We start from the raw sequence: 25,903 nt of genomic DNA on the forward strand, positions 1-25,903 counted from the left end.
ACGACCTCCACAGCCCAACCACCCCCATGCTCTGGGTTCAAGCTCAGTTTCACCAAACATCACATCTCCCCCTCGGTAACTCTCCCCAGCTTCCCCAGCTCCACTTGGGGCACCATCCCGTCCCTCTGAGCTTCCCTGGTGGCACCGTCCCCCTCCCTCAGCCCAGGAACACAAGCACTGATGGCAGCAGCCCCACCTTATAATATTTAAAACAATTTTATTCATGAAAATATGCTGTACAATGCACTATACACAGTTCTTTACATTGCCACATACACAAACTCTAATAGCACAACCAAGAAAGTTACCATTGCCTACGATAGATGCGTGTGAGAGATGACGCCTCCGAGACCCTCCCCCCCAGTCTGTACAGTTATAAATACGAGGGAAAGGACGGACCCAAAACCGCCGGGGAAGCAAACCGGGGCGGCCCTGCGGTGTCCCCCCACACCGGCTCCAGGCAGGGCAGGGCGGGAGCAGGGCAGGAGCAGAGGGAGCTCCTGGTCCCCAGAGGGGCACTGTGGGGTGGGGGAACGGAGGGAGGGGGTGATGGGCAGGGGAGGATGAAGCTGAGTGAGGTGGGACATGAGGTGGCCTTGCTGTTTCCAGAGAGGGAACCTGGAGCCTTGGCCACCCTGCACAGTGACGCAAAGCGCTGGTGTCCCCTTCCCCACGCTCGCAGTCACAGGGGGCACAGCCGTGCCAGCCACCCCCAGCACCCCCAGGGCCCGCCTGCCGCACAGGCACGGAGCACAGCCCCGACACCCCCATTCCACCACCGCCGCCCACCCGGACACCACGGCCCCACATCCCCAGGTCCTTTGGTCCCGCAGTGGGGCCAGCCTGTGCCACCTGCCTCTGCAGCCACCCCGTCCCCCGGGGTCCCAGCCGCTCTGGGGGCGTCCGTGCCTGCCCCCGCCGCCCCTGGCCCCGCACGACGACTGAACACACGACGTTACCAACACGACTGCACCGCACACACGACAACCCCACGGTCACGAACCACGACGACAGCTTGGCGATGGGCCGTGCCCACGCAGCGGGGCAGGGGCGCGGGGGCAGCAGGGCGGGCGCGGGACAGGGGGACACTTTCCTCCTGCTGCTGGGCGGCTCCCCCGCCGCGGTGGTGGCCGGCCCGTGTCTGTGACACCGGACGGGGCTCGGGGACCCCTGCGTGGGAGAAGCCCGTTCTCCAAATGCCCGATTGCTGCCCGGCGTGATGGTGTGCTGCTGGATCTGTGCCTGGAGATCAGATGCCTGGAAGAGCCGGGACCCTTCCCTTTCTCCCATTTCTGGGGGGCGGAGGCCCCCGTTTCCTCCAGGGCAGCCACAGCTGCCCTCCTGCCTCGGGGTCCCTCACACCCACGTGCTGAACTGGGGGGTCGGGGATTAAATAGCCATTTGCAATCGGTTTCCAAGGATTTGAAAGATGCCTGAAACGAGAGGTGGTGTATAAAAGGAATGCGGTAATGATCCTGACCAAAGAATAATCCTTTTTTAAAAAAGCATTCAAGAAAGATTATATATAATAGAATATATTAAATTCTGTACATGATCAAATAATGTAAACATAATTAATTAACTTGTAAGAATGTCTTTAGAGACTGTGCCTGCTGTGTGCCCCGGGTGAAGATGAGCGGTGGCACATGGGGCTCTTCTGTCACGCCCTGCCACAGCCATGTGGGTCAGGAGAGCAGCAGGAGGTGCCCACCCACGGGTCCCCCTGCCCTGACTCGGGGCAGCCGTGCCGTCCCTGTTGCTGGCTGGGACCCAGCGCCTGCTCTGTGGCAGAGGAGCTGTGCTGGGGCAAGCAGGGACAGCGGGGCTGGGAAAATGTGCTGGTTCAGTGCACTGACCCTGCTGCACCCAGGGGCTGGGGGTCAGAGAGAGCCTGTGGTGCCCAGGAGGAAGAATGGCTGAGCAGAGACCCCACAGGACAGAGCAGCAGCTCAACCACCTCCTCCCAGCCCCTCCATCATCTCCAGACCAGCTGCTCCTGCTGCCCACCAGCCTGACCCCTCCAAAACCCTGCTGCTCCTGGCAGCTGTGTGGGATGGCTGGAACATCCCTGGCCCACTCCTGCTCCACAGAGCAGTGGGGTCAGTTTGGGGTCCTGACACACAGCAGGACCACGTGTGAATCGTGGTCCCCATCGCCATGGAGCCCCAGCCCCTGGCAGGTGGGTGCAACCCTCTTGCTGACAGCTCTCCTGGCACCCCAGGGGTGGGCAGTGAGCCCACTGGGACAGGCATGGTGCCACTGACCCCCCACAGCCCTGGCTGGGAGCCCTGTGGCCCCTCCCTGAGCAATGTGGGTCACCCATGCTCGGGGCAGGATGGACCCCACACTGCATCCAGAGGCCTGGCCACCACATCCCCTCCCTCCTCACACGCACACAGCCCCTCCTCGAGGATGACCCACATCACAGCCCCCCAGCTCTCATCCACCATCCAACACCCAGACCCGTGGCCAAGCCAAGACGAGCCGTGTGATAGGACACCGCCACCAGCGTTGCCCACGGCCTCTCTCTCCTCTCCTCTCCCTAAGCTCAACCCTTTCTTGCTTCCAATGCAAAAACTCAATGGCAAAAGAGTGCATGAAATCAAATAAATACGCCCCCCTCCCCGCCCCTGCGAGCCGCCCCTGAGCCCCCAGCACGGGGGACCCTCACTCCCAGCAGGACCCCCCTGGAGCATGCCCAGCCTGCTCCGGGCAGGGGCTGCAGCCTTCCCGTGGCACCCTCAGGCCCCGGGGGCTGCCGAGATGCTGCTCCCAGGGCTGCTGGCTGCACACCCGCCTCCATCACCACCCCCTTCTCACTGCTCGCTAAGGAAACCTGCCCGGAGCCACACAAGGACCCGCAGTGGAGGTGGCCGGGGGCCATGGGCTCGGCAGAGCTCTGATCTCCACCAGGACTGGAGGGTCATGAGCCCCCCTTGCCCTGGGGCAGGGTCCCCACTCCTGACACTTCTACCCAGAGGACTCATTTCCCAAGGTGGCTCAGAGAAGAGTCCCTTCCCAGGGGGGATGCCCACGCGGGGGGGGTCCCACACCACCAGCCATCACCACTCCATCACCCAGCCCAAGGGCAGATCAACTGGCACCATCACTGTGGGGCACTGAGACCATCTGGAAAGGCTTTCCCTTCCTGCTACCCCCCTGGATCTGCCTGGCTCCGGCTGCCTCTCCCACCCACCTGCCCTGCGTCCTCCAGAGGATGCTGGCAGGACCCGCAGACCGGGCACACATGGGGCTGGGGGTCCTCCCCCATCTCAATATTTGACCCTCCGGTTTGTGTTTCGTGTTCGACCTCAAGCTCAGACCGATGGCTCTCGCCCATCTTAACAAACAAAGGCAGAAGAGAAAGGAAAAAAAAAAGTTAGTCTCAATGTTCCCCTCGTGGCTTCCCGGTGGTGAGCCCGCGCTGGGGCGGGCATCACCCGGGCACCCAGCTCTGGTTCGTGGGCTGCGGCCCCCCGGGCAGCGCGGGCACGTTGAGCCCGTTCTGCGGCGGGAGGGCCGAGTCGAAGTTGAAGTCCATCTCATCGCTGTCCATAAAGTCATTCAGGATGATCGACTCCACGTCGCACTCCAGGCTCCCGTTGAACATGTCCAGGTCCAGGTCTGCTGGGAACCTGTCTTGGCCCAACACGGGGGGGTGGACGGCCCCCGGGTAGGGGCCCTGCAGCGAATCCAGCAAGCTCATGTGTGCCCCTTGGTTATTAGCGTAGGAATGCAGGTGCCCGTGGTGCGGCATGGCCGCCATGCTGCACGAGTCACTGGGCAGGCTCATAAGGCTGACAGGATTGGCTAAGGCACTGGTGTTGACCGCAGGGTGGTGACCGGCTGGTGACGGGTGGTACAACGCGTTGCTCTTCATGAGAGCGCCCGGGTGGGGCGGGTAGGAGGACAAGCCCTGCTCCCCGCCCCCGCACAGCAGCGGGTTGTGTCTGTGGCCACGGGCCGGCACCATGGGGCTGGCCTGCGGCAGGGGCAGGTCCCCCGGGACCATGCTCTCCTTGTGCGCGTAGGAGATGGAGGAGAGCAGGTCCTGCAGCGAGGCGTTCCTGTAGGAGCTGACGGGCGAGAAGGTGGCCTGCTTGTTCTCCTGGATGGTCTGCATGGGCAGGCGGCGCATGAGGCTCATGGCCGGCTGGCTGTAGATGGTCCCGCAGTAGGTGTTGGAGGTGGCCCCCATGCTGGAGCACTTGGAGTTGAAGGTGAAACTGGAGCTGCGCTGCCGCAGGGCGGCCGGGGGGAGCTGCTGGGAGGGGCTCATGCTGTAGCCGTCCTGCAGGTCCTCCAGCATGCTCTCCCCCAGGCTCTCGTTCAGGCTGATGGTGCCGGTCAGGTCGGTCAGCCGGGGCAGCTCCACGGAGCAGCGGGCGCTGAGGGAAGGAGACATGGTGCTGGAGGGGCTGGGGTACATCAGCGGGGATGAGGGGGTACCATCATCGTCCTCCAGCTCGTCCGGCTCGTGGCTGGCCATGATGGGCGAGAGGCGCCCGCTCATCGTGCTGGCCGTGGAGTTGGCCCGCGTCCGGAAGTCCGCCCAGGCGTCGTACTCGTCGCTGGCGTGGGACGCGGGGCTCTCCGACCACTTGGCCTGCTGGGAGGATGGGCTGTCCTCCCCGCGCTCCTGCGTCACCTGCAGCTGCTTCTTCTTGCTGGCCTTGCCCTTGATGCGCAGGAACTTGCTGTTGTTGTCCATGGACACCGCCCGCCGCCGCGGCGTTTTGCCCGTCTTGCCGCCCTCGGGGTTCAGCATCCACCAGGAGCTCTTCCCGGTGCCCTCGTTCTGCACGCGGATGAAGCGGGTGTGCAGGGACAGGTTGTGCCGGATGGAGTTCTGCAGGGACAGCAAGGACAGGGGGAGGGTCAGCAGGGACAGCACCCCAGAAGGAAAGGGACGCCCATGGGGCTGGGGGGTGCATGGGGCATCGTGGGACACTTGGGCTGTCTGAGCCAGAGGGGTCGGGGCTGGGAGAGCTCAGCTGGCAGGTCCCTCCCACATCCCGTGGGTCACAGCCCTTGCTGCACGTCCCAGCTCTGTCTTTAGCACGTGTCCCAGGGACCTGCAGCAGCCAGGGCCAGCTCTCAGGGGACCTTCCTTCCCTGGCAGGAGCCTGCAGAGGGATAAGGTGAGGATGCAACAAATGCAGTGGCAGAGTCAGGACCACGCACAGGTCCAGGGCTTCTCCATCGCTCCCAGCCCCAGCCCACCACATGCCCAGCACATCCCGCGGGATGCTTCCAGCACAGCCTGCACCTCTGCAGAGATCCCAGCCCACTCCCCACCAGCTCCACAGGCAGAGGGAATCCCCTTGGGCACCAACCCTCTGGAGTGGATTCCAAGCCCCTTCCCCTGCCTGGCATCATTCGGGATGTGCTCCCCTCCTCCCTCAGCACCAGGACATACCCTGTGCAGGGCACGTCAGCACCATCACAGCCCAAAACAACCACGCGAGTTTGGTGTCCCCAAATGCCTGTCACCTCATGTGAGCAGGACTGGGGACCCATGAGGAGAGGCTGTGGCTCCCTGCCTGTCTGGCTCTGGTGACAGGGACACCCAGCCTGCCTGGGAGGCTCAGGTACCACAAACCCATAGCAGTGAGTCTGCAAACCCACTACAACCCCCCCTGCCCAGAGCAGGACTGGCTGGGGGCTGCTTCCACCCTGGACACTTCTGGCTCCCTCACCCACATCCAGCACCCCAGGGGGTTTCCTGCTGAGAGCAGCACTCGGTGCCCTGGGCTTGTGCTGGCAGCCCTGGCTCTGAGCAGCGCCCTGGCTGGAGCAGGGATGGGCTTGCAGGAGGCAGGAGCAGGGGGCACATCCCAACACGAGCATCCCCAGCTGTCCCTGCCAGGCTGGGGTGGCCCTGGGGCCATGCACCTTCACAGCTTTGGCCTGGGGAAGAGAGGGGATGAGGATGTGAGTACAGAGTGGGAGAGGAGCCCAGTGAGAGCAGCCCTGCGGAGAAGGTTCCAGTCGGTGAGAGGCTGGACATGAACCAGCCCCTTCCTGGGCAGCAAAAGAGAGAAGAGGCCAGCAGGGCACGGGAGGGGATTCGTCCCCTTGGCTCCTGTGGGACCCCACCTGCAGAGCTGCCTCCAGCCCTGCGATCCTCAGCACAGGAAGGACATGGATCTGTTAAAGCTGGTCCAGAGGAGGCCATGGAGCTGCTGCAGGGCTGGAGCCCCTCTGGAGCCAGGCTGGGAGAGCTGGGGGTGCTCAGCTGGAGAGGAGAAGGCTCCAGGGAGAGCTCCGAGCCCCTTGCAGGGCCTAAAGGGGCTCCAGGAGAGCTGCAGAGGGACTGGGGACAAGGGATTCAGGGCCAGGACCCAGGGAATGGCTTCCCAGTGCCAGAGGGCAGGGCTGGATGGGATCTTGGGAAGGAATTGTTCCCTGGCAGGGTGGGCAGGGGCTGGCATGGAATTGCCAGAGCAGCTGGGGCTGCCCCTGGATCCCTGGCAGTGCCCAAGGCCAGGCTGGACATTGGGGCTGGGAGCAGCCTGGGACAGTGGGAGGTGTCCCTGCCCATGGTAGAGGTGGGACTGGATGAGTTTTAAGGTCCCTTCCAACCCAAACCATTCCAGGATTCTCTGACACCCGCCTCTTCTCCCTGCTGACGTGCAGCTCACGGGTGCCACCCCAGCTCCCTGTGCCTCAGTTTCCCCAGAGGAAAAAGGCGAGATTCAGGGCCCAGGGAGGAGCCTCAGCCCGCAGTGTAGAGACCCCTCCCCCTGCTCTGCCCAAGGGCTCCAGGCTGGCCAGGGGCTGCTGGAGAGGGGAGGCACCTCCCCAGCCCCTTCCCAGCTGCAGGAGGGGCAGAGGGACGAGGAGCGGGAGGAACCCGAGGTACAGGGGAGAAAGTTTGGTGCTGTTGTGGAGTACAGTGGAATACTAATGAAGAGGCAAGTGAGCTCCAGCCTCATCTATCATATTATGTAATGGCTTACTTCTCTGCACTTCATTTATTTGGAGATTGCTCCCAGGCTGGCTCCTCGCCAGCAGCCACCAAATCCAAGTCTACAGAAATCAATCTCGCGCTGACTGATTAAGCCGTGTTTAGAACTAATTGCTCCTTCGTGTGTGGGGAGAATAAATTACGGGCTTTAATTTCACATCTTTAAAATGCAACTGCAGGTATGGGCCAGCCATTAACCCCTTCCTGCAAGGCTGGAGAGGGGGCCCAGGGGGTGGTTGGGACACAGCTGCCCAACCAATGCTCACCACCTTCAAGCAGAGCAAGTCAAGCCCTGGCCAGCCTTCCTGGCAGGGAGAGTCCCCCTGACCCCTCCAGCACTTCTCCCTAAGCCACAGGATGATCCAAACTCCCCTCCATGACCGAGCTGCCCTGCAAGCAGCAGGGACAGAAGCACAGCACGTGGTTGTCACCGCCCTGGCAGGGCCAGGGCCACCAGCCAGCCCAGCCCCACGGCACTGCCCTGCACCCACAGACAGTGGGGAGCTGGGGATGCCCAAGCTGGGCTTGCTGCAGTGATGCCCAGGCACTGCCAGGCCCCTGGCAGGAGTGGGGACCCCCCCATGGCCGCAGTCCCTCCCTGCCAGCGCTGCCGGGTCTGCTCAGCCCGGGAGGAAGGAGATGCTGCAGCCTGTGCAGCAGAGATGGAACTGCCATGCACAGCACGGGGAGAGGGGCTGGGCTTTGGAGATGTCACAGCTAGATGGGGGTGACATTCAGCATCCTCTGCTAGGGTCCCTCCCACCCCAGCGTCTGCACAGGGCACCCTGCACCCCCCGCGGCAGGGGACAGGGCTGGCAGGGTCAGGCTGCCCGAGGGAGAGGAGGGAAGGGGAGGCTGCTGCTTCTCCTGCAGCCGAGCTTCATTAAGAGCCAGAAGACAGCAGCAATTAAGTGCAAGGTGCAGCACACCCGGCTCTCTCCTCATTAGCACCCCCACATGCTCGGCTGGCCGCGGCTCGGGGCGCACGGAGCGGGGCGGGGGCTGCGCTGATTAACAGCAGGCAGGCAGGGACCTGCTTCACCCACGGGCACCCAGCGTCCCGCAGCCCCCAGCCCCGCCGGCAGTGACGCACAGGTGGGGACACACGGGGGACATCCGGGCTGGCAGCCCCCCGTGACAGCAGCTGCCTTGGCTGGGGCTTCACTGGGGTCAGGCAGGGGGTGCAGGGAAGGACGGTGCCAGTCCCAGGGCCCCCACGACACGGCTCTGCCCTGCAGCACCTCCCACAGCAACCTGCACCACTGCAGGGCTGGCCATGCCCTGCGCCCGCGCTGGGCCTCCCTGCCCGTCCCCTCTGTCCCCGTGTCACCCCTGTCACCCCTGCCTGTTCCCCCCGCTCCCACGGCCCAGCCCCTCACTGGTAACCCGGCCCCACACGGCCCCGCAGCCCCCGGTACCCAAACCCCGAACAGGGCAGGGAGCATCGGTCCCGAGGGCACACGCAGCCCGTGCCAGGGGTGACACCCGCACCGCGGGCCCCAGCACGGCCCCGCAGCGCTGCCGCGGGGACGGGGACGCTCTGGGGAGCAGAGGGGCGGGCTGGAGGTGGCACCAGGGCTGCAGCTGCACCGGACCCCCTGTTCAGCCCTGGCTGGCACCAGGGCAGGACGAGGCTGAGCCCGTGCCAGCCCCCAGCCACCAGCTGCCGGAGGCTTTGCCAAGCTGGAAGACTCCAGTGCCATCCCGGTGCCCGTCTGCCGGGGACTGGTCCTGCTGCGGGGCCTGAGGGGGGGCTGTGGGCACCCACAGAGCCCCTCACCCCCCCGGGAGCCCTCCTCCGGCGGGCCTCATTGTCAGGGGAACAGGCAGTGTGAAATCGGTCTGATTAGCAATTAGTCCCATTGTAAAAGGATTAGCCGGACCCATTGTTTGGGAGAGTGACTTGACTGTCAATGGGCATCTGGCAGCGGCGATGATGACGATGATGATGATGATGCGGTGGGAGCCGGAAGCCATTCCCCGAGGCCGGACTCCTGAAATGAGCATCGACCCCCGAGATGAACCTCGAACCCCGAAAGGAGCCACCCAGACGGGTACTGACCCCCAAGACGGGCAGCGCTGCCCATGCCCGCCCCAGCAGCACGTCCCAGGGTCCCACCTCCAGCCCTGGGGTGCCCGCGGGTGTCGGGGTGCAGGGAGTGGGGCTGAACACCCCTCTGCGTGCCCTGGGGAGAGCGGGATGGGGGCAAACGTGTGCAATTCGAGCAAGAGCAGGTCCTGGCCGGAGCTGGGGAGAGCAAACAAGGCGCTCTGAGAATCTCCCCGTCCCTGTCACATGCCCCGCACCCCTCTGCTGCCCCCTGCACTGTCCCGGAGCTGTCACCCCTCCCTGCTGCCTGCCCAGCACCAAGAGTTTTCCGAGCAAAGCCACCAATGCCAGCTGCTCCCCACACATGCCACAGCTCACAGTCCTGCTCTCAGAGACCCCCGCGGTCAGGGTGTGTCGGGGGCTGTCTGGCTGTCTGGCTGTCCAGGCTGCTGGGCCATCCAGCAAAGGAGCCCGTTGGTTGTTAGCGGGTGGGGATTCTCACGCCGTTGACAGGAGGAAGCAGGGACAGGGACAGGGCCACTAACGAGAGCTCTGCCGGCAGCACAAGGACGGCTCCAGGGGTTAATTGATGCTTATTCACTTCTTGCACATGAAAATTGCCACTGTTGGAGGAAATATTGCAGAGGGCAGAGGCTGCTGACAGCCTCGATGGGCTTTATCCCTGGGGAAGCTGTACAGGGAGGGTGGTGGCATGGGACAGTCAATGGTAACACCGCCAAAGACATCATATTCACCAAAAAATGGCTCAGCCTGTGGGCACCAGCAGCGTCCTGGCACCGTCCCCTGGGCACGGCCAGCCTTCCTCCCTGGACTGGTGCCACCACTCTGCCCAGAGCAGCCGGTGGCCGAGTGCAGCCCAGCAGCCGTGGCACTGCCACCCCGAGAGGGGCCCAGGCCTGCCTGGCGAGCAGGTGGCAGCTGGCACATGTGGCAGCGCTGCCCACAGGCTGGGGATGGCAAGCACCCTGGGTGCTCATGACAGGGACGGATGGCCCGTGGCAGCAGGAGTGGACCCCAGTGCTGTGCCAAAGGCACGCAGCGGGATGAGACCCCAGCACCTCCCGTGCCTGCAGGTGCATCAGCCCACCCCACATCAGCCCCGACTCATACCAGCCCACCCCACACCGTCCTGACCCACACCAGCTCTCCCTGCACGGGTGGGCGAGCCCAGCGAGGGGAAGCACACGGAGCCAGCTGGGGTGGGGGCAGGGGGTGGCTGTAAATCCAGCCCAGCGTGTGTCAGGGCTCCCCCAGCCTCACACCGGGCTCCCAAGGACGGGACCCAGCCGCGTCGTGAACCCTGACAGCCCCTGTGCTTCGAGCAGCCCGTGAGCTCCCCGTGTCCCCGCTGCCCCAGGGCACACGGTGCCGTGCTGGCAGGAGCAGCTACCAGGTGTGTGGGGTCTCCTGAGCCCTGCCCCACAGCCTGTTGGGGTGTTACTGCCCCACAGCAGCCCCCATGCTGCCCTCCACAGTGCCCTGCAGCCACACAGCCGCCCCACAGTCAGCCCTTGGCACTGCCCCACACACGACCCCCACACCAGCCCTCTGCACCACCCCAAAGCACCCACGCTGTGCCCCACAGCATCCCACAGCAACCCCCTGCACTGCTCCGTCAGCTCCTTGGTGCCCTGTGGCAGCCCACAGCCAGACCCCCTCAATGCCCCACAAGCTCCCTAGGCCCCCACAACGCCCTGTAAGCCCCTCCAGCCCCCCTCAGTGCTCCATAAGACAATGCCCCATAACCCTCCAGCCCCCTGCAAGGCCCCCCCATAAGCCCCTCCAGCCCCCCTCAATGTTCCAGCAGACCCCAGAACGCTCCAGCCCCCTGCAAGGCCGCCCCATAAGCCCCTCCAGCCCCACTCAATGCCGCATAAGCCCCCCCCCAGCCCCTCGCTCTGTCCCAGCACCCCACCAGCAGCTGATGCCCAGGTCCCGTCTGCCACGTCCCCCTCGGGGCCCGGGGCTGTCCCCGCTCCCCGGCACGTCCTTGCCCGGGGTGCAGCCGGGCAGGGGCCGCCCGGTGCCTCGGGAAAGGGCACGGCACCCGCCTCCCGCCGCGGGGTCTCGCCGGCGGCGGCGAGCGGAGGCAGCGCATTCGGGTCAGCGCTCCGGCTGAGCAGAGCGGGGCTGACGTGCTGCTAATTGAACCAAATGCCCATTAGAGGCGCGAGGGGCCGCGGCCGCCCGGCCCCGGCGCAGGTGGCTGACACGCGAGGAGCCCCGGGCGGCACGGCCGGAGCATCCCCGCCTCGCCCCCGCGCTCCGAGCACCGCTGACAGCTCATTAGGGACCGCTAATTACCCCGAGGTGTGCGCAGGGCCGAGGGACAGCTGGGGCTGGCGGGTCCCCGTGCTGCAGCCCCCTCCCTGAACATCCTCGGCCCCTCTTGTGCCGCCCCTGTGCCACCCCCCCAGGGGCCCAGCGCTGCCTTTGTGGGGCACACAGACCCGCGATGCCGTGTGGGTCCGGACAAGCTCCGCTCTCTGGAACGCGGGAGCGGGGCTGGGATCCACATCACGGGCCCAGGCTGTGCCAGCCCTGCCCACGTCCTCCTGCCATTCCCAGGGCTGGGGGATGGCGAGTCCAAGACCGGCCTCTCCTGGAGGAGAAGGTCCAGGTAGGAAACCACCACCGCGGTCCTCTACCAGGACTCGCCAGCCCCATCCCGACCCCCAAATTCAGACAGAGCCTGGCTGTGGCCGCCTGGGCTCCAGGCTGGTTTCAGAACCAGTACAGGTGCTGCGGAACTGGACAGGTCCCTGGGGTGATGCCCATTCCCTGCCTGGCCCCGTGCTGGTCCTGGCCCATCTCCACCACACATCTCGGTGGTTCCCAGTGGGTCCAGCCCCAGTAAAGCCTCGGTGCAGCCCCCAATGCACCCCCAGTGCTGCCCACCTGCACCCCCTGGCACAGAGCTGCCCCTCACCCCTGCTGTGCACTTGGCAGCTGAGGTTGTTCCACAGTTGGCTTCGTGCCTCCCTGCCCCTCCTGATCACAAGCAGATCCCAAACTCTCCAGAGACGAGTGACACCAGTCAAACCACTCCCCACACCCCCCAGCAGCCCCCCATGCCCAGCACTCGCTCCACAGGCCTTGCCCAGGGACACCAGGGCACCTGCACTCTGCAGCCTCTGTGCCCCTGCCCTGGCAGAGTCCCAGGGGCTGCCAGCCCATGGGGGGTGCTTGGATCAGCACCCAGGGCTGCACAGAGGGGTGAGACCCCCCTGCACCCCCCAGCCAGGAGGGAGCTGGCAGAGGGCACATTGGCCACAGGGGGACACTCCTCATGCCCAGGCTGGAGCCAAAGTGCCAGCGTGGCAGAGGTGGCACACACGGCCCAGCATCCCTCTCCCAGCACTGGGACTGTTGCTGTTGCCATGGCAGCCGCTTTATTTTAGCCAGCTGCCATCACTCCCTGTCCCCTTCAAAACCAGGAGCATCCTCCCTGCCCTGGGGAGAGCCCAGGGAGCACCTGCAGAGCCCATCCCTGTGCAGTGGCTCTTCCCTGCAGCCCAGAGGGGACAGACACAGCACCAGCATCTTTTCTACATCCCACTGTGGTCAGTGGGGCTCACACCAGCTCGGCCACCAGGTCCCAGTGAGGCGGCTCAGGGGAGGGGTCAGAAAACCACAAAATGTCCTGAGCTGGGAAGGACACACCAGGATCATCCAGCCCAGCTCCTGGCCCTGCACAGACACCCCAACAATCCCACCCTGTGCCTCAGAGCATTGTCCAAATGCTCCTGGAGCTCTGGGCCACCTCAGCCCAGGGGGAGGAGGAGGGAGGGATGGATGGATGGGTGGATGGATGGATGGATGGATGGATGGATGGATGGATGGATGGATGGATGGATGGATGGAGACAGGATCAAGACTGGTATTGAGAGATTTCAGTGCTGGGGCAACACCTGCACAGTCAATCCAGCTCCCACAAAGACACCCCTTGCCTTGGGCTTCTCCTGATGGGGCCAGCACAGCCCCAAACCCGCCTTGGCAGTGCTGGGGCTCTGTGTGACCTCTCCTCCAGCCACAGCAGTTCCCAGGCTGGTCCCAGCACAGCTGGGAGAGGTCCCATCATCCCAGTGTCCGCCCCAAGCCCTGTCCTGGCCCACCTCCCCGAGGGTCTGTGCTGCCCTGCTTGCTGGGACTGTCCACCCTTGAAGGGGTAACCCAAAGGGGCAGAGGAGGAGCCCGGGGGCGGTGGGGAAGGCAGTGATCCCCGTGCACCCTGCGTGCAGAACCACATCTGTGAATTCCCCGGGACCCTCTCCTGCCCCACGTGCTCCCCAAAGGGCTCATTAGATCAGAGCAGGGCTGTGGATAACGAGAAGGCACACGCTCCCTCCTGGGGACACGGGCAGGGCTGGGGAGCTGGGGATCCCCCTGTGGGGCTGGGGGGGGTTCTGGGAGAGCCCAGCCTTTCCCTGCTCCCTGCCAGCGGGCAGGAGCCCCTGAGAGCTGTGGGCACCCAGAAGCCAGCTGCAGCTCAGCCTGGCACCAGGCACCTCCCAGGGACATGGCCCCAGTGCCACGGTGATGGGCTGGTCTCACACCCTCCCTGGCCATGGGCTCCCTGCCTGCAGGCTGCAGGTGCCACTGCAGAGCTGGCAGGAGGCAGGGGACAGCCAGGCCCTCTGCCCACCTCCCGCCCGCCCCCCTCATGTCCTCTATCCCTGCCCTGGAATGCCACCAGAGGGGAGGGGGGTGAGCTGATGTGCTGCCCATTTCAGCTGCGTGGCCCTGGCATGGCTGCCCACTCTCCCTCAGAGCTGGAAGCAGCTGGGCCACCTGCCCTGGGCAGCTGGCATGGGGACCTTGCAGTGCCACCGGGCACAGCACCGCCCTGGGGACTTGTGCCAGATCCCACCGCCCGCCCAGCTCTTACCCAGCCCCACAGGGGTGCTGAGGGTGGGCTGTGGGGCAGGGGGTGCTGAGCAAGGGGGGAGCACAGGGTCGGACTCTGCCCCTCCCTTTGCAGCAGCAGCTCCAGCCCCAGCAGCCCAGCTTGCCTGAGGTGCCACCACAGCCAGGGATGCTCTGCAAGGTGCCTACACCCAGCTAAGGGACATTGGCCCCCCGCCTTTGGGGACAAAATGCACCCTCAGCACTCCCTGGCTGCCTGGACCCCTCTCCAACAGGTGAGGCCGGGCCAGTTGCCTTGGGAAGACCCTGTGCACCAGCAGTCACTTACCCCGTAACGCTCTAATGACACCCCAGAGCTGGCCACCGAAATAGCTGCAGTAAATCACCCGGAGCTGCCATGTAATTTTTGCATGAAATTACAGGATTTTTTCCCCTGGGTTCAATTTCCTCCACACCAAGTTCTCACCGCAGCCAAATCATTAAAGCAGCCGCACTCCCTTTTCCTCGGGTACCTCTTGATCTCCCTGCTGGCTGCCCCCCCGCTGCTGGCACTGGGGCTGGGGCTGCCTGGGGACAGCGGGTGCCCCAGTGCCCCCCGGCAGTCCTGCCTGTACCCACTGGGAGAACCCAGAGCTGCTCCCAATCTGAGGCAAGGCACATCAAACCCTACCGAGAGACCCCAGGGATGCAGGAGGTGCCCCAAGCAGGATGCTGAGCCCCCGCGGGGGGTTCCAACCCCTGCAGGCAGAGGAGCTGGCTGTTCCCAGGAGGGAAACCGGCCGCCTCCTCCTCACCGCCCGCGGGAGGAAGAGGGAAGCAGCAGGACTCAGCCTGCACCATCCCATGACCCACAGCGATGCTGACAGCCAGGAGAGGTGACCCTCCTGTGGGGTGCCGTCAAACACCGTCTCTGGGTCTCTCGGCCACCCGGGAGGGACGCAGGTCCCAGCCACGTGTCACCCTTGTGCCACTGTCCCGTGGGAGCGCACTGAGCACCGCAGCCCCCGAGCCGAGCAGCAGCAGCAGCCCCAGCCCCGGGGCGAGTCCAGCTCCATCCTCCCCTGTCTGTTCCGTGCAGGCTGTCCTGATTTCCAGCCTGGGAGCTGCCTCGGCGCTGGCCCGTTCCCAGTGAAGGGGGAGGGCTGGGCACGGAGCCAGGCACCGGGGCACTCGTGTTCCCCAGGGACTCGCTCTGCCCCGGCGGTTCCCCGCCTGCCCCACGTCCTCACGTCACCCCTGGGAGCAGCCCCACGGGGGTGCCCCGACTCCCTCTGTGCCGTGGCCTCCAGCTCCAGCCACGGGGCTTTCAAGGGGCCACGGAGCAAAGCTGTGTCCCACCAGGACTCCCACAGGAGCTGGCCCAGGCTCCCCGTGCCCTCAGGGCAGCTCCTGGAGATGAGGAGCTGCTTTGGCCATGCATGGAAAGGTGCCTTTTGCTTCTCAAGTAGAATCAGAGAACCACAGACTGGTTTGGGTTGGAGGGACCTTAAAGCCCATCCCATCCCACCCCCTGCCACGGGCAGGGACACCTCCCACTGTCCCAGGCTGCTCCAGCCCCAATGTCCAGCCTGGCCTTGGGCACTGCCAGGGATCCAGGGGCAGCCACAGCTTCTCTGGGCACCCTGTGCCAGGGCCTGCCCACCCTCCCAGGGAGGAATTTCTTCCTGCAAGAGATTTCACCCCACAACCAGCAAGCACAGATGGCAAAGGCTTGGGAGAACTCAGGGCTCTCAGCCCTGAAGGGGATGGGGACGAGGACAGCAGGGACATCCCCGCCACCAAATGCCCTTGGCTGAGAGATTCTTCATGGAACAGTTTTATTCCAAGAAAAAAAATCCCAGTTGCTCAAGCAAACAAATGTTTGTCCCAGTTTGCAGGTTTTAGGCCCAGGGGGTGGAGCAGGGGAGGGTTCAGTGATGCCTCTAAGGGAGAAAATCCTCACCACGGGGACCTGCTGTGCAGAAACGTGGCAGGAAGCACTATTTAAAAAACATCTCTGAAAGTAAGGAGCAGTTTCCAGCCAGTGGTGGGGTCAAATCCATCTGGTCAAGCCCATGGCACCCCGGCAGGCTCTGGGCTGTCCCTGCTGTGCCCAAGCTGCTGTTCAGTGCTGACGGCCCAGCCCACTGCAGCACACACCGTGGCATACACCGTGGCTGCAGCCCCCTCCTCACTCAGCCTCGTGGCACAGCACATCCCCAGCCCCAGCCCCTCCCCCAGGGCCAGCTGCCCCCAGCCAGCCCTCCAGCCAGAGCCCCCCATGCCAGCACATCCTGATACCCTCCAAAGTCCTCCAAATCATCCTTGGAAGTGCCCCATCCCTGGCAGTGTCCCAGGCCAGGTTGGACAGGGCTTGGAGCATCCTGGTTTAGTGGGAGGTGTCCCTGCCCATGGCAGGGGGTGGCACTTTAAGGTCCCATCAAACCCAAGACATGGTTCCATGAAAACCCCACATAACTCCCTTTTCTCCACTTTCACATTAATTTTTTGCACTTGTGCCCCGGAGGTGGAGGGCACCCATGGAGACCCATGTCCCCTGCACAGCCCACCTGGGGCAGGCAGGATCCGGCTGCCGCAGGAGGGGCACACCCAGGGTCACCGACTTGGCAGAGGGGGAAGCGCTGCCCACCTGGAGCTGGCAAGGGATGGTAACAAGGAGGCAGTGGCACGAGTTGTCACCGGTGTCACCATGTCCCTGCACGGCCAGAAACACAGCAGGAAGTGGCCTCATGCCGATGCCCCTCCTGGCCTGGGCCAGCCCGAAGGTCCCAATCCGTGTGCCACTGCCCCACAAGGAGATGCTGTCACAGCTGAGGTGCCTCCGAGTGCAGCACCCTCTGCCACGACATCTGAGAGACATCAGACACCCCAGAGCAGCCCGAGGAAAGCAGCGCTCTCCCCCGGGTCCCTCTGCCTGCCAGTCCCTCACAGACAGGGGGGCTCAGCTGCCTCACACCCACGCAGACCCCGGGGTGAGACGTGTGGGGATGGGCGCTCCCAGCAGGGCTGAGCCTTTTGTGTCGCTCAGTCTGTGCTCGGGGCTGCTCTGTGCAGCCCCAGCCGCACGCAGACCCTGCTGGGAGAGACTCTGACACGCCGGGGGGGACTGGAGACCCCTCATGCCACCAGCCCACGTCACACCCCCCTCGGACCCCCCCCGGCACACGCACACCAGCCAAAGTCACGCAAGTGGAGCAAGGTCACCACAAGGCCCCAGGGACGTTTCTGAAGCTCCAGCCCCGTGGGAAGGAGGGATGCTGAGTCCCACCCCCCAGCCCAGGACTGCGGCAGACACGGGAAACTGAGACAGCGAGGGGGTGGTGGCAGAGAGGGACGGTGCTGCAGGAGCCAGCCCTGCCGTGGCCACCTGCTGTTCCCCCCGGGCCAGCCCAGGCCACTGCGCACATCCACCCTTCCCAGCCACGGAGCGGGTGATGGCACCCTGGGGTGCCCTGGGGGGTCTCTCCGAGGAGGACGGTCTTAGGGGTCACTGGCACAGCAGATGGGGTGAGGGGCTCACAGCTCCTGTGTAGGGTCCTGGGGGTGAAGAGGGATGGGGAGTCCATCCCTGCTGTGCCCCGAGGAGCACCCACTGCAGTGCCCCAGGGTGGCAGCCACAGCTCGGGGGGCTCCTGGGCAGGAGCCCAAGGCAAAGGTGCTGTGGGAGGGGAGATGGAAAACCCTCCCTTCCCCAGCAGGGCTGAAAGAACAGCCTGCGGCCCCGCACCAGCCCTGCCCGGGATGTCCCCAGCCTGCAGCGGGGTGTCACACACTGCTCCAGTCACACCCTCGTGGCACAGCGTGCACCACCCTGCACACGGGCACCCACAGTCACAGCCCCCTGTGCCCCTCCAGTGCCCCCCATCCCCAGTCCCCCTCCCGTGTCCCCTGCCCCCCCTGCCAGCTGTGCCATGACTCAGCTGACCCCTTTATTTTAGTTTGCTCTGCACCTGCTAATGACAGACACCCCCGCTGCCCCCGCAGCTCCGGGCTGGGGTCCCACCAGCCCGTGCCTACTCACAGCCCAGGGAGCCGGGAGGAGGAGGAGGGGAGGCTTCCCCCACACTCAGCAGCTGCCCAAGGGTGGCCTTGAAGCCCCCCCGTGCCCCAGAACATGCGGGGCCTTGTGCCAGGGATAAAATCCTCCCGGGGGGGAGATTGCCGCACCCCAATGCCCCCAGGCACTGCCAGCACCCAGCAGCCTCCAGGCATCCCCTGAGCACAGCTCTGCCCATGACTCCTGTGGCTGAGCCCACAGACCCCTGATGTCACCTCATGGATCTTTGGTGCCACCCCATAGATCCCTGTTGTCACCTCCTGGGCTCCTGGTACCACCCCACAGACCCCTGATATCACCGGCAAACCCACTCATGCTCGTGGGGTTGCACCCTGTGAGCACAGCCCCGTCGGTGGGTGGGAAAAGGGGGACCCCCGGGACATTGCCCTGCTCGGGGGCTCGGCAGGATGGGGTGGCTGGATCTCCTCGGGGCTGGCAGGGGTGGTGCTCCCGAGGGGGTCTGTGCAGGAGAGGGGCTGGCTGCCAGCATGGCCCCCCAAAAACGCCCCAGAGGAGCTCCTGCCTGCGCTCAGCTCCCAGCCCAGCACACGGGGCAGAGCACAGGATCCACGGGGAAATCCTGGCCAGAGCTGGCTGCAGGCTCCGATTTCATCCAAGCACATTCCCCGGGCAGGGCTGACACTGCCGCCTCAGTGAGGGAATTTCCTGGCTCTGGATCCACTGCTGGAGAAAGCGCTTGGAACTGCCCATCCTTGGAGGCTCCCGGCCTCCCCTGCCCTGGCAGCCAGCACTGAACCCTGATGCCGCGGAGTTTGGGGGTGCCTGGTCCCCTCGAGATGTGCACTGGGAGTGGGGGACATGCCTTGCACTGGGAGCAGGGGACAGGGACATGCCCCACTTGGAGTGGGACGGGGCAAAGCTGTTCACAGAGCACGGGGCACACTTTCTGCCCAGTGCACTGACCCCTGGATGGGCTCATGGCATGAAGGGCATCAGCAGCCGCAGGCAAACACCCCAGCTCCAGCCTGGACTGGGATGCTGAACCCACCTCACCAGTGCCCTCCTGCCGAGACCAGTTACCCCGAGGTGACCAGGAAAGTCCAGGCATGACCAGTTGTCCTGGACACTTGCCAGCACCCCTTGGCTATTGTCCCCTTGGGAACGCTGACTGCCCACAAGCCCAGAGCCAGTCTCCGGCCCTTTGTGCAGGCACAGCAGCCCCAAGCCTTGCTTCTCCTCCCACCCCCGAGCTGCCCATGGCTCCCCACACCCGGCAGACCCACGAGGCACCCGCAGTGAGCAGAGTGTGGGCTGAGCTCTGTCGTGACACGCAGGGCTGCCTGCTCCCCCAGACCTGCCAGGATCGTGCCTGTCCCCACCACCCAAGGCCACCATGGGCCCCCACAGCAGGGCTGTCAGGTGGCGCGTGGCTGGGCACAGCAGAAGGCAGCTGGGGACCCCCAGTACCTGCCTGCCGGAGCTCCCGGATGCTGGGTTACCCGGGAAACAGGGCTGACATCGCAGGGGATGCAGGGAAACGCTGCCCGAGGTGTGCGGGATGCCATCGCCGTTGCCAGGGAAACAGCAGGCGACATCCTGCAGGTAAGGTGGGTGCTGGGTGGGGGCCTGGCAGTGCACCCTGGCTTCATCGAAAGGGTTCCTGCCCTGTGGCATGTGCCCTGGGGGCACTGAGGCTGGCCCTCCCATTGCCATCCCCCTGAGGCACTGGTGAGGCAATGAGCAGGGGACTTTCCCCTTGGGGACATTGCCACCCCACCTGGGGCTGCTCTGCTGGGCTGGTGGAGCAGCGACAGAGAAGCCACTGCGCCCCAGCTCTGGCTGAGCACTCTGCTCCCTGCTCCCCACCCTGGGTCTCCCCAAAACAACACCGAGGGACACGTTCCGCTGCCTGCAGCCCCCCCATCGGCCCACGGGCAGGGGCTGGCAGCGAGCTCACCCCAGGGAGGGAGAGCTCTGCATCCCCATGTCTCCTTCAGCTCGATCACAGCCTCTGCTTTTCCCTCCAAGGGCTCAGAAGCACCAGGAACGCCCCAGGATTTTCCCTGATGTCCCAAACTCTACCACCAGGGATGCACCATTACCCTGGGCAGGGTGTCTCCTCCTCCGAGCGCGGTTTGATCACTCAGGGTGGCAGGAAAGCCACAGCCACAGCTACTGCAGTGGTCCCTGGGCTGCACCTGCACCGGCTCGGGCAGGATACAGGGATGCTCCCCAGGGGCAGGCAGCGGGAGGCAGGAATGCTGCCAGACCAGGCACAAACCCAGCAGGACCAGGGGTAACAAGCCAGGGGCTGCCGGGGTGGGGGCAACGCGTGGTGCAGCCTCTGCCCCCCAACACAGCTCTGGGAAGGACTCAGCCAGCACAGGCAGCCCGAGGAGGACGAGGAGGAGGCGGAGGAGGAGAAGGAGGGGGAGGGGAAGCAGGCAGCCACCCTGGGGAGGCAGCGGGATCCCTGTAGGCTGCTGCAAAGCAACAGGAACACAACAACCCCCTCCTCCCTGCCCTGGGGGAGTTTGCCACCCGAGGCGGAGCAGTTTTACCTGTAATGGCAAAAATTACATCAGCCAGAGCTGCCGAGGCAGCCGGTCCCGGTGGCGCTCGAGGGAGGATCCCGATCCACCCCGCACTGCCACAGCCCCACGGGGCCACTCAGTCCCCGGGCAATGGGACCAGCTGCCCTCCTGCAGCGAGGAGGAAGTGGAGTTGCTCCGGGCCAGGCCCTGCAGCATCCTCAGGACTGTTTTCTACTGCTGATGGGTCTCTCCGGAGCAAGAGCCCACAGTAATCCACCCCCTAAAAAACTGGCAGCGATGCTTTGGGCTGTGGGATCAGCCATCACCGTGGCAGGAGCTCGTGGCCCCAGGACCTTCCCCAGGTCCACACTGCCAGTGGGGGTGTGTGTGTCAGTCAGGGGAATCAGACACTTGGAAATAAAACTACCAAAAAGAGGTGTCTGGGCGGGAGGGTGTCACACAATGCCCAAAAACGGGCAGGAGGAACGAGTGCTCGGAGCACCAGAGCAAACCAGCTCGGAACTGCAGTGACAGTGCCCTGAACCCGGACCCAGGGGCTTGAACCCATCCACAGCTCCCCTGGATGTTAGTTTTAGGGTCTTCCGGGGAGTTGGGGGTTGCAGCAGGGCTGAGGCAGATGCTGGGGAGGAGGACAGAAGATGGCAAAGCACAGGGAGGAGGTGTGGAAGCGATGGGAAGTCACACATCCCTGCAGGAAAGCAGCTTCTCGTGACTGTTTCCCCCTGGAAGCCCATCCTGAGGGGTCTGAGCACCCGGGGTCACACCTCAGCACCACCCAGCTGGGGGTCCCCGAGCTGCAGGCACCTGCCGGTGGTGCCAGCCTGGGGACAGCGCCCCGCCGGGGGTCTCCCCGCAGAGGTGGCGGGGACAGGACACCCCCATCCCGCCGATGTCGGGGGGACCTGGCAGCCCCTCAGAGGCCACCCCTCCCCGCGGGGCCCCCAGCCGCCCCCACGCGCCGCCGGCCCCCGGCTTCGTGACACGGAGCCGTAATTGAATTAGCCTGAATTAGCCGCTGCTGCCCGGGCAGCGCCGCCTGCAAACCATCCTCGAATTCCTGGGCACGGCGCCCGCTCGCTGTCTGCATCCCGGCCCCCGGCCCCCCGCCTCCTCCCACCGCTGACCCAGGGCTGGGCACCCCCGAGGGTCCGGCCGGGCTCGGGGCGTTCCCTGTTACCCCGGTCAGCCCCGAGCGCGGGGGTCGGGCTGCAGCGCCGGTGGGGAGCCCCCCGTGCCGCTCCCCGCGGGTCAGCTGCGCCGCGGCGGCCCGAGCCAGCCCGTCCCTGCGCCAGCTTCCTCCGCTACAGAATGTACCGAGCCCCGGCGGCCGCAGCCAGGGACACGATGTGCTCCCCGCTCCGGGCCCTGTTTTTCCTGGCCGGGCTCCTGCTCCGCTGGCGGCCGGGCTCTGTCACTCAATGCAGCTTTTGTTCGCTCCTCGCTCGCCTCCCTTCACACCTCCATCCCACCCCTGCAGCCCTCCCAGAGCCCTCTGGACCCTGCCGTGACCGTCCCCAGCCTGGCTGTCCCCGGCCGTGACCGTCCCCTGGCCTCTCCCGCGGCTCCACTAGCGCCTCAATGGGATTTTCCCCTCCCCACGAGCGCGGTCACGGCTGCTGGCAGCGCCTTCCTAACCCCTCCTGAGCACCAGCTCGCAGATGCCATCCCCCAGGAGGGACGAGGTCACTGTCCCCTCCATCATGCCCACAGCCCCATCCTGCTCGGGGCACAGGCTGGCAGCCTGTGGGTGATGGTCCATCCATCACTCGCCCGTGGGTGTTATGGGGGTACAGGGTGGATGTCCCCCCCCTCGGTGCCCGGCTCAGCACCGTGCCAGCCCCATCACTGACGCTGTCCCAGCTGTACAGCGCTGCTGCCCTGCCAGGACCCGCAGGGACCCACAGCCACAGGGCGACACCCATCCACAGTGGCGATCTGGGGAGGGCGGGAGATGGAGCTGCCCACGCGGGAGAGCTGAGCACAACCTTCAATCCTGACACCCACTGGAAAACGGGAATTTTCCACTTAACTGCCAGAGGGCAGGGCTGGATGGGACACTGGGAAGGAATTGTTCCCTGGGAGGGTGGGGAGGCCCTGGCACAGGGTGCCCAGAGCAGCTGTGGCTGCCCCTGGATCCCTGGCAGTGTCCCAGGCCAGGCTGGACACTGGGGCTGGGAGCAGCCTGGGATACTGCAAGGTGTCCTTGCCATGGCAGGGGGTGGAACAGGATGAACTTTAAGGCTCCTTCCAACCCAAACCATTTTGGGATTCTGTGATTTGAGGTCCAGTACAGGAGCTGATTTCAGCTTCCCGATCTTTAAACATTTCCTATGGTAAAAGCAAGAGTCCCTATGATCCCAAACTCCCAATATCCCATTTAACGCACTGGAGTTACCTCCTTCGTGCCCCTCTCCTGCCTTCCCCTTTCAGCCATTTCACCATCTCAGCCACTTGACCCAGCGGGTCTGGCAGCTGAGCAGTGCATCCTCCAACTGAGCCCTGGGGCAGTCGGCCTCGGGGCTGGGACCCCCCAGATCTGCAGTCCTGGGGAGACACCAACGATGCAAACCCTCCCCCACAACACCACCACCATCCCCCCATGCCCTGGCATTGTGGCAATCACCTGGCAATGCTCCCTCCATCCCTGCCCACAGCCTGAGAACAGCCAAACCTCCTCCATCCCCCCATCCCTGAATCCCGTCACTCTCCATGCCCCCATCCCTCTACCCTCCATTCCTCCCCACAGCCCAGGAACAACCAAACCTGCTCCCACTCCCTGCACCCCATGGATTAATCCTGGTGACATCGCTCCTGTATCCCCAAGCCCCTCCATTTTTGCCCCCCCCCCCCCATTTTTTTGCGGCTGCTCCCTTCCCTGGCAGCAGGAGGGGGGTCTCCCCTGCATCCGTCTGGCAGCTCAGCCCCTGTCGCCACGGGGGCATTAGCACCAGAGCTGCAGGGAGCTCCCCGGGGAGAAGTAAGTGGATCAAAGGGTTTTAGCAGCAGACGGCTCCCAGACAAATCTGGATCGTCTTCAAGGCAGCCACTTGCGGCTACAAATGCACTTTCTGCCTGCAGCTCCCCAGCCAAAAGTTTCACACCGCCTTTAGTGCGTTTAACCCCTCGCTGCTCCCGGCCCCGCAGCCAGATCCCAGCTGGATGGGGGCTTGACCTGCCCTGGAGCACATCCAGCCCTGCAGAAATGGCTGCACTTGTCCAGAGACCCCCTCAAAGACGGGGTGTCCTGAGCCAGGCAGCGAAACCGGCTCAGTTCCCCATCCCTGGCACAGCGACAAGGGGGACACTGAGGCACAGGGGTGGGGAGGCTGGCAATGGTCCTGGGGCTACCTGCCTCTCCGTCCCCTGCCCGCACCACCCCCAAGCCCTGGCAGCAGATCGAAGGTGACAGACCCCCCTGTGTCCCCTCCCACGGACCCCCAAAGCCAGGCGGTGCCGGGGGGCAGCTGGGGGGCAGAAGGGCAGGGAGAGGCTCTGCCGGAGGCTGCTGCCATGCATTATTCAGGGCACGAGGATAATTGCTGGAGCCCCTGCTCTGCTCCTTCTCCAGCGGCAGGAGCAGGATTTGGGCTCTGGGGAGGGCTGGGCACAGGGAGGGGGAGTCCCAGGGACCATTGCTGGCCCTGTCTCCCCGGGGTTGTGTCACCACGGGGGTGCCCCAGGGAGGCAGGAGGGGACCCCAGGAATCCTGTCCCTGCTGCGGAGCCACCTCAGCATCTTGGCTGGGGGAGCCCTGCCCCAGACGCCCGCAGCCGGGTACCCTGCTGGCGCCTTGCTGGTTAAACTGGGAGCTTTGGGGAGCCAGACTGGCCCCCCTGCGAGCACTGCCCCCTCCGTGTCTCCCCTTGCTGCCTGGTGGCAGCTGCAGGACCCCACACTGCACAGTCCATACCCCAAATCTCCCAGCCCAGCACCCCAGAGCACTGCACCCCACATCTCCCCATCTCGTGGGGTCATCCCCTGAGACCCACATGGGCAGAGAGAGGTGTCCCTGACCTCGGGGACGGGCACAGAGGTACCTGCCCAGACCCCACTGTGCATCCCGGTGGTAACCCCATATCCCCCCACACTGGGTCCCCACCTCAAATCCCCCCAGTCAGTGACAGTCTCCCCACTGGCATGGGGGCCTGGCAGGAGCTTCCCGTTCCTTGGCTGGTGCACGCAGGCTCCAGGAGAGAGGGAAAACAAGAGAGGGTCAGCCAAAAAATCCGCACGGGGGGTGAGCAGATCCTGCCGGGATCCCAGAACTGCCTGGCCAGGAACGGGCAGCGGGAAACCTCAGCCAGGAAGTCCTGGCACGTGGCAGGACACCTGAGAACATGCTGCTGGGAATCTGGGAACCCGGGAATCCTCAGCTCATCGCAGCAAGGAACAGCCCTGCACCCCCAGAGCCGTCTGAGATGCCATCCCAACTGCTGGGGCTGGTGTGCCATGGGGCCAGGGGGGTCAGAGGTTCCCCCCAGTGACACCCCGTAACCCACAGAGCACGGAGGGGCGGGGAGGCAGAGCTGAGCACACCAGCACTCGTGGGCACTGGCACAGAGTCCCAGCAAGAGGGGATGTCCCAGTGCTCAGAGTGCACTGGGCCAACTGGGAAACCCCCCACGGGGCAGGCAGCCGTGCCCCAGTCTTGGCCCCAAGGTGTGGAGCTCTCCCAGGACCAGCTGTGTAGGGCAGAGGCAGTGGGGTGTGGGTATGGGGTTTCCAGCAAGCACAGGAGGTTTCTCAGTGGGTGTTCAGGGTATGGGGTGCACGGGGGGAGAGGGTGCGGGATGGCAGGAGGTGCATATGGGAAGGGGTCCAGGCAGGTGGGGTGCAGGCTGCAGGGTTTGAGGGGCAGAATGCAGGGCACGGTGTGCAGGTTTGGGGGTGCAGGGAGCAGAGATTGGGGAGCACAACACACAGTGAAAGGAGGAAAGTGCAGTTCTGGGGGAACAAGTGCAGGCTTTGGGGAGCAGAGTGAGGGGTGCACAGCATGGGGAGCAGGTGCAGGACAGTGGGAGCAGGCTTTGGGGAGCAGAGTGCGGGGTGCCAGCTGCAGCTTTTGGGGTGCAGGGTGGTGGCCTGGCACGGCACAGCCCTGCCGGGAAGTTCATGCCAAGGACGCAGCCCCTGCGTGCCTGGGGCCGACATTCCTGCCGCTCCCAGCTATGCCCCCCACACCCCACCCTCCCGCTCCCCCGGTGCTGCAGGGCCGTGCTGCAGGCCTGTCCCGCCGTGCCCGGGCAGGCTGTGGTGCCCTGCCAGCCCTGTTGCTGCCTGCCAAGCCTGGCACAGCTCCCCGCTGCCGCTGCGCCCGCCCCAGGCACGTCTCCAGCTGCCCCATCCCACCTGCCCGGCACCGTGTCCCCAGCCCCTGCCCCATCCCACCTGCCCGGCACCGCGTCCCCAGCCCCTGCCCCATC

At 65.0% G+C, this 25,903-nt stretch overlaps 1 protein-coding gene across 1 annotated transcript in view; it reads right to left on the minus strand.

The window, feature by feature from the left end:
* Window positions 1–200: 200 nt before the first annotated feature.
* The window catches only part of FOXO6 (forkhead box O6), a 36,884-nt gene continuing 11,181 nt past the window's right edge, over window positions 201–25,903 (minus strand). The window contains exon 2 of the mRNA XM_042022486.1: window positions 201–4,849. Coding sequence (XP_041878420.1) covers window positions 3,437–4,849 — 1,413 coding nt within the window. The 3' untranslated portion in view covers window positions 201–3,436. The remainder of the gene's footprint in view (window positions 4,850–25,903) is intronic.

The sequence above is a fragment of the Corvus kubaryi genome, unplaced genomic scaffold (genome assembly GCF_017639235.1).
Source record: "Corvus kubaryi isolate FWS band 111438036 unplaced genomic scaffold, C.kubaryi_AGA036_p1.0 37209, whole genome shotgun sequence".
In the NCBI taxonomy this organism is placed as follows: domain Eukaryota; kingdom Metazoa; phylum Chordata; class Aves; order Passeriformes; family Corvidae; genus Corvus; species Corvus kubaryi.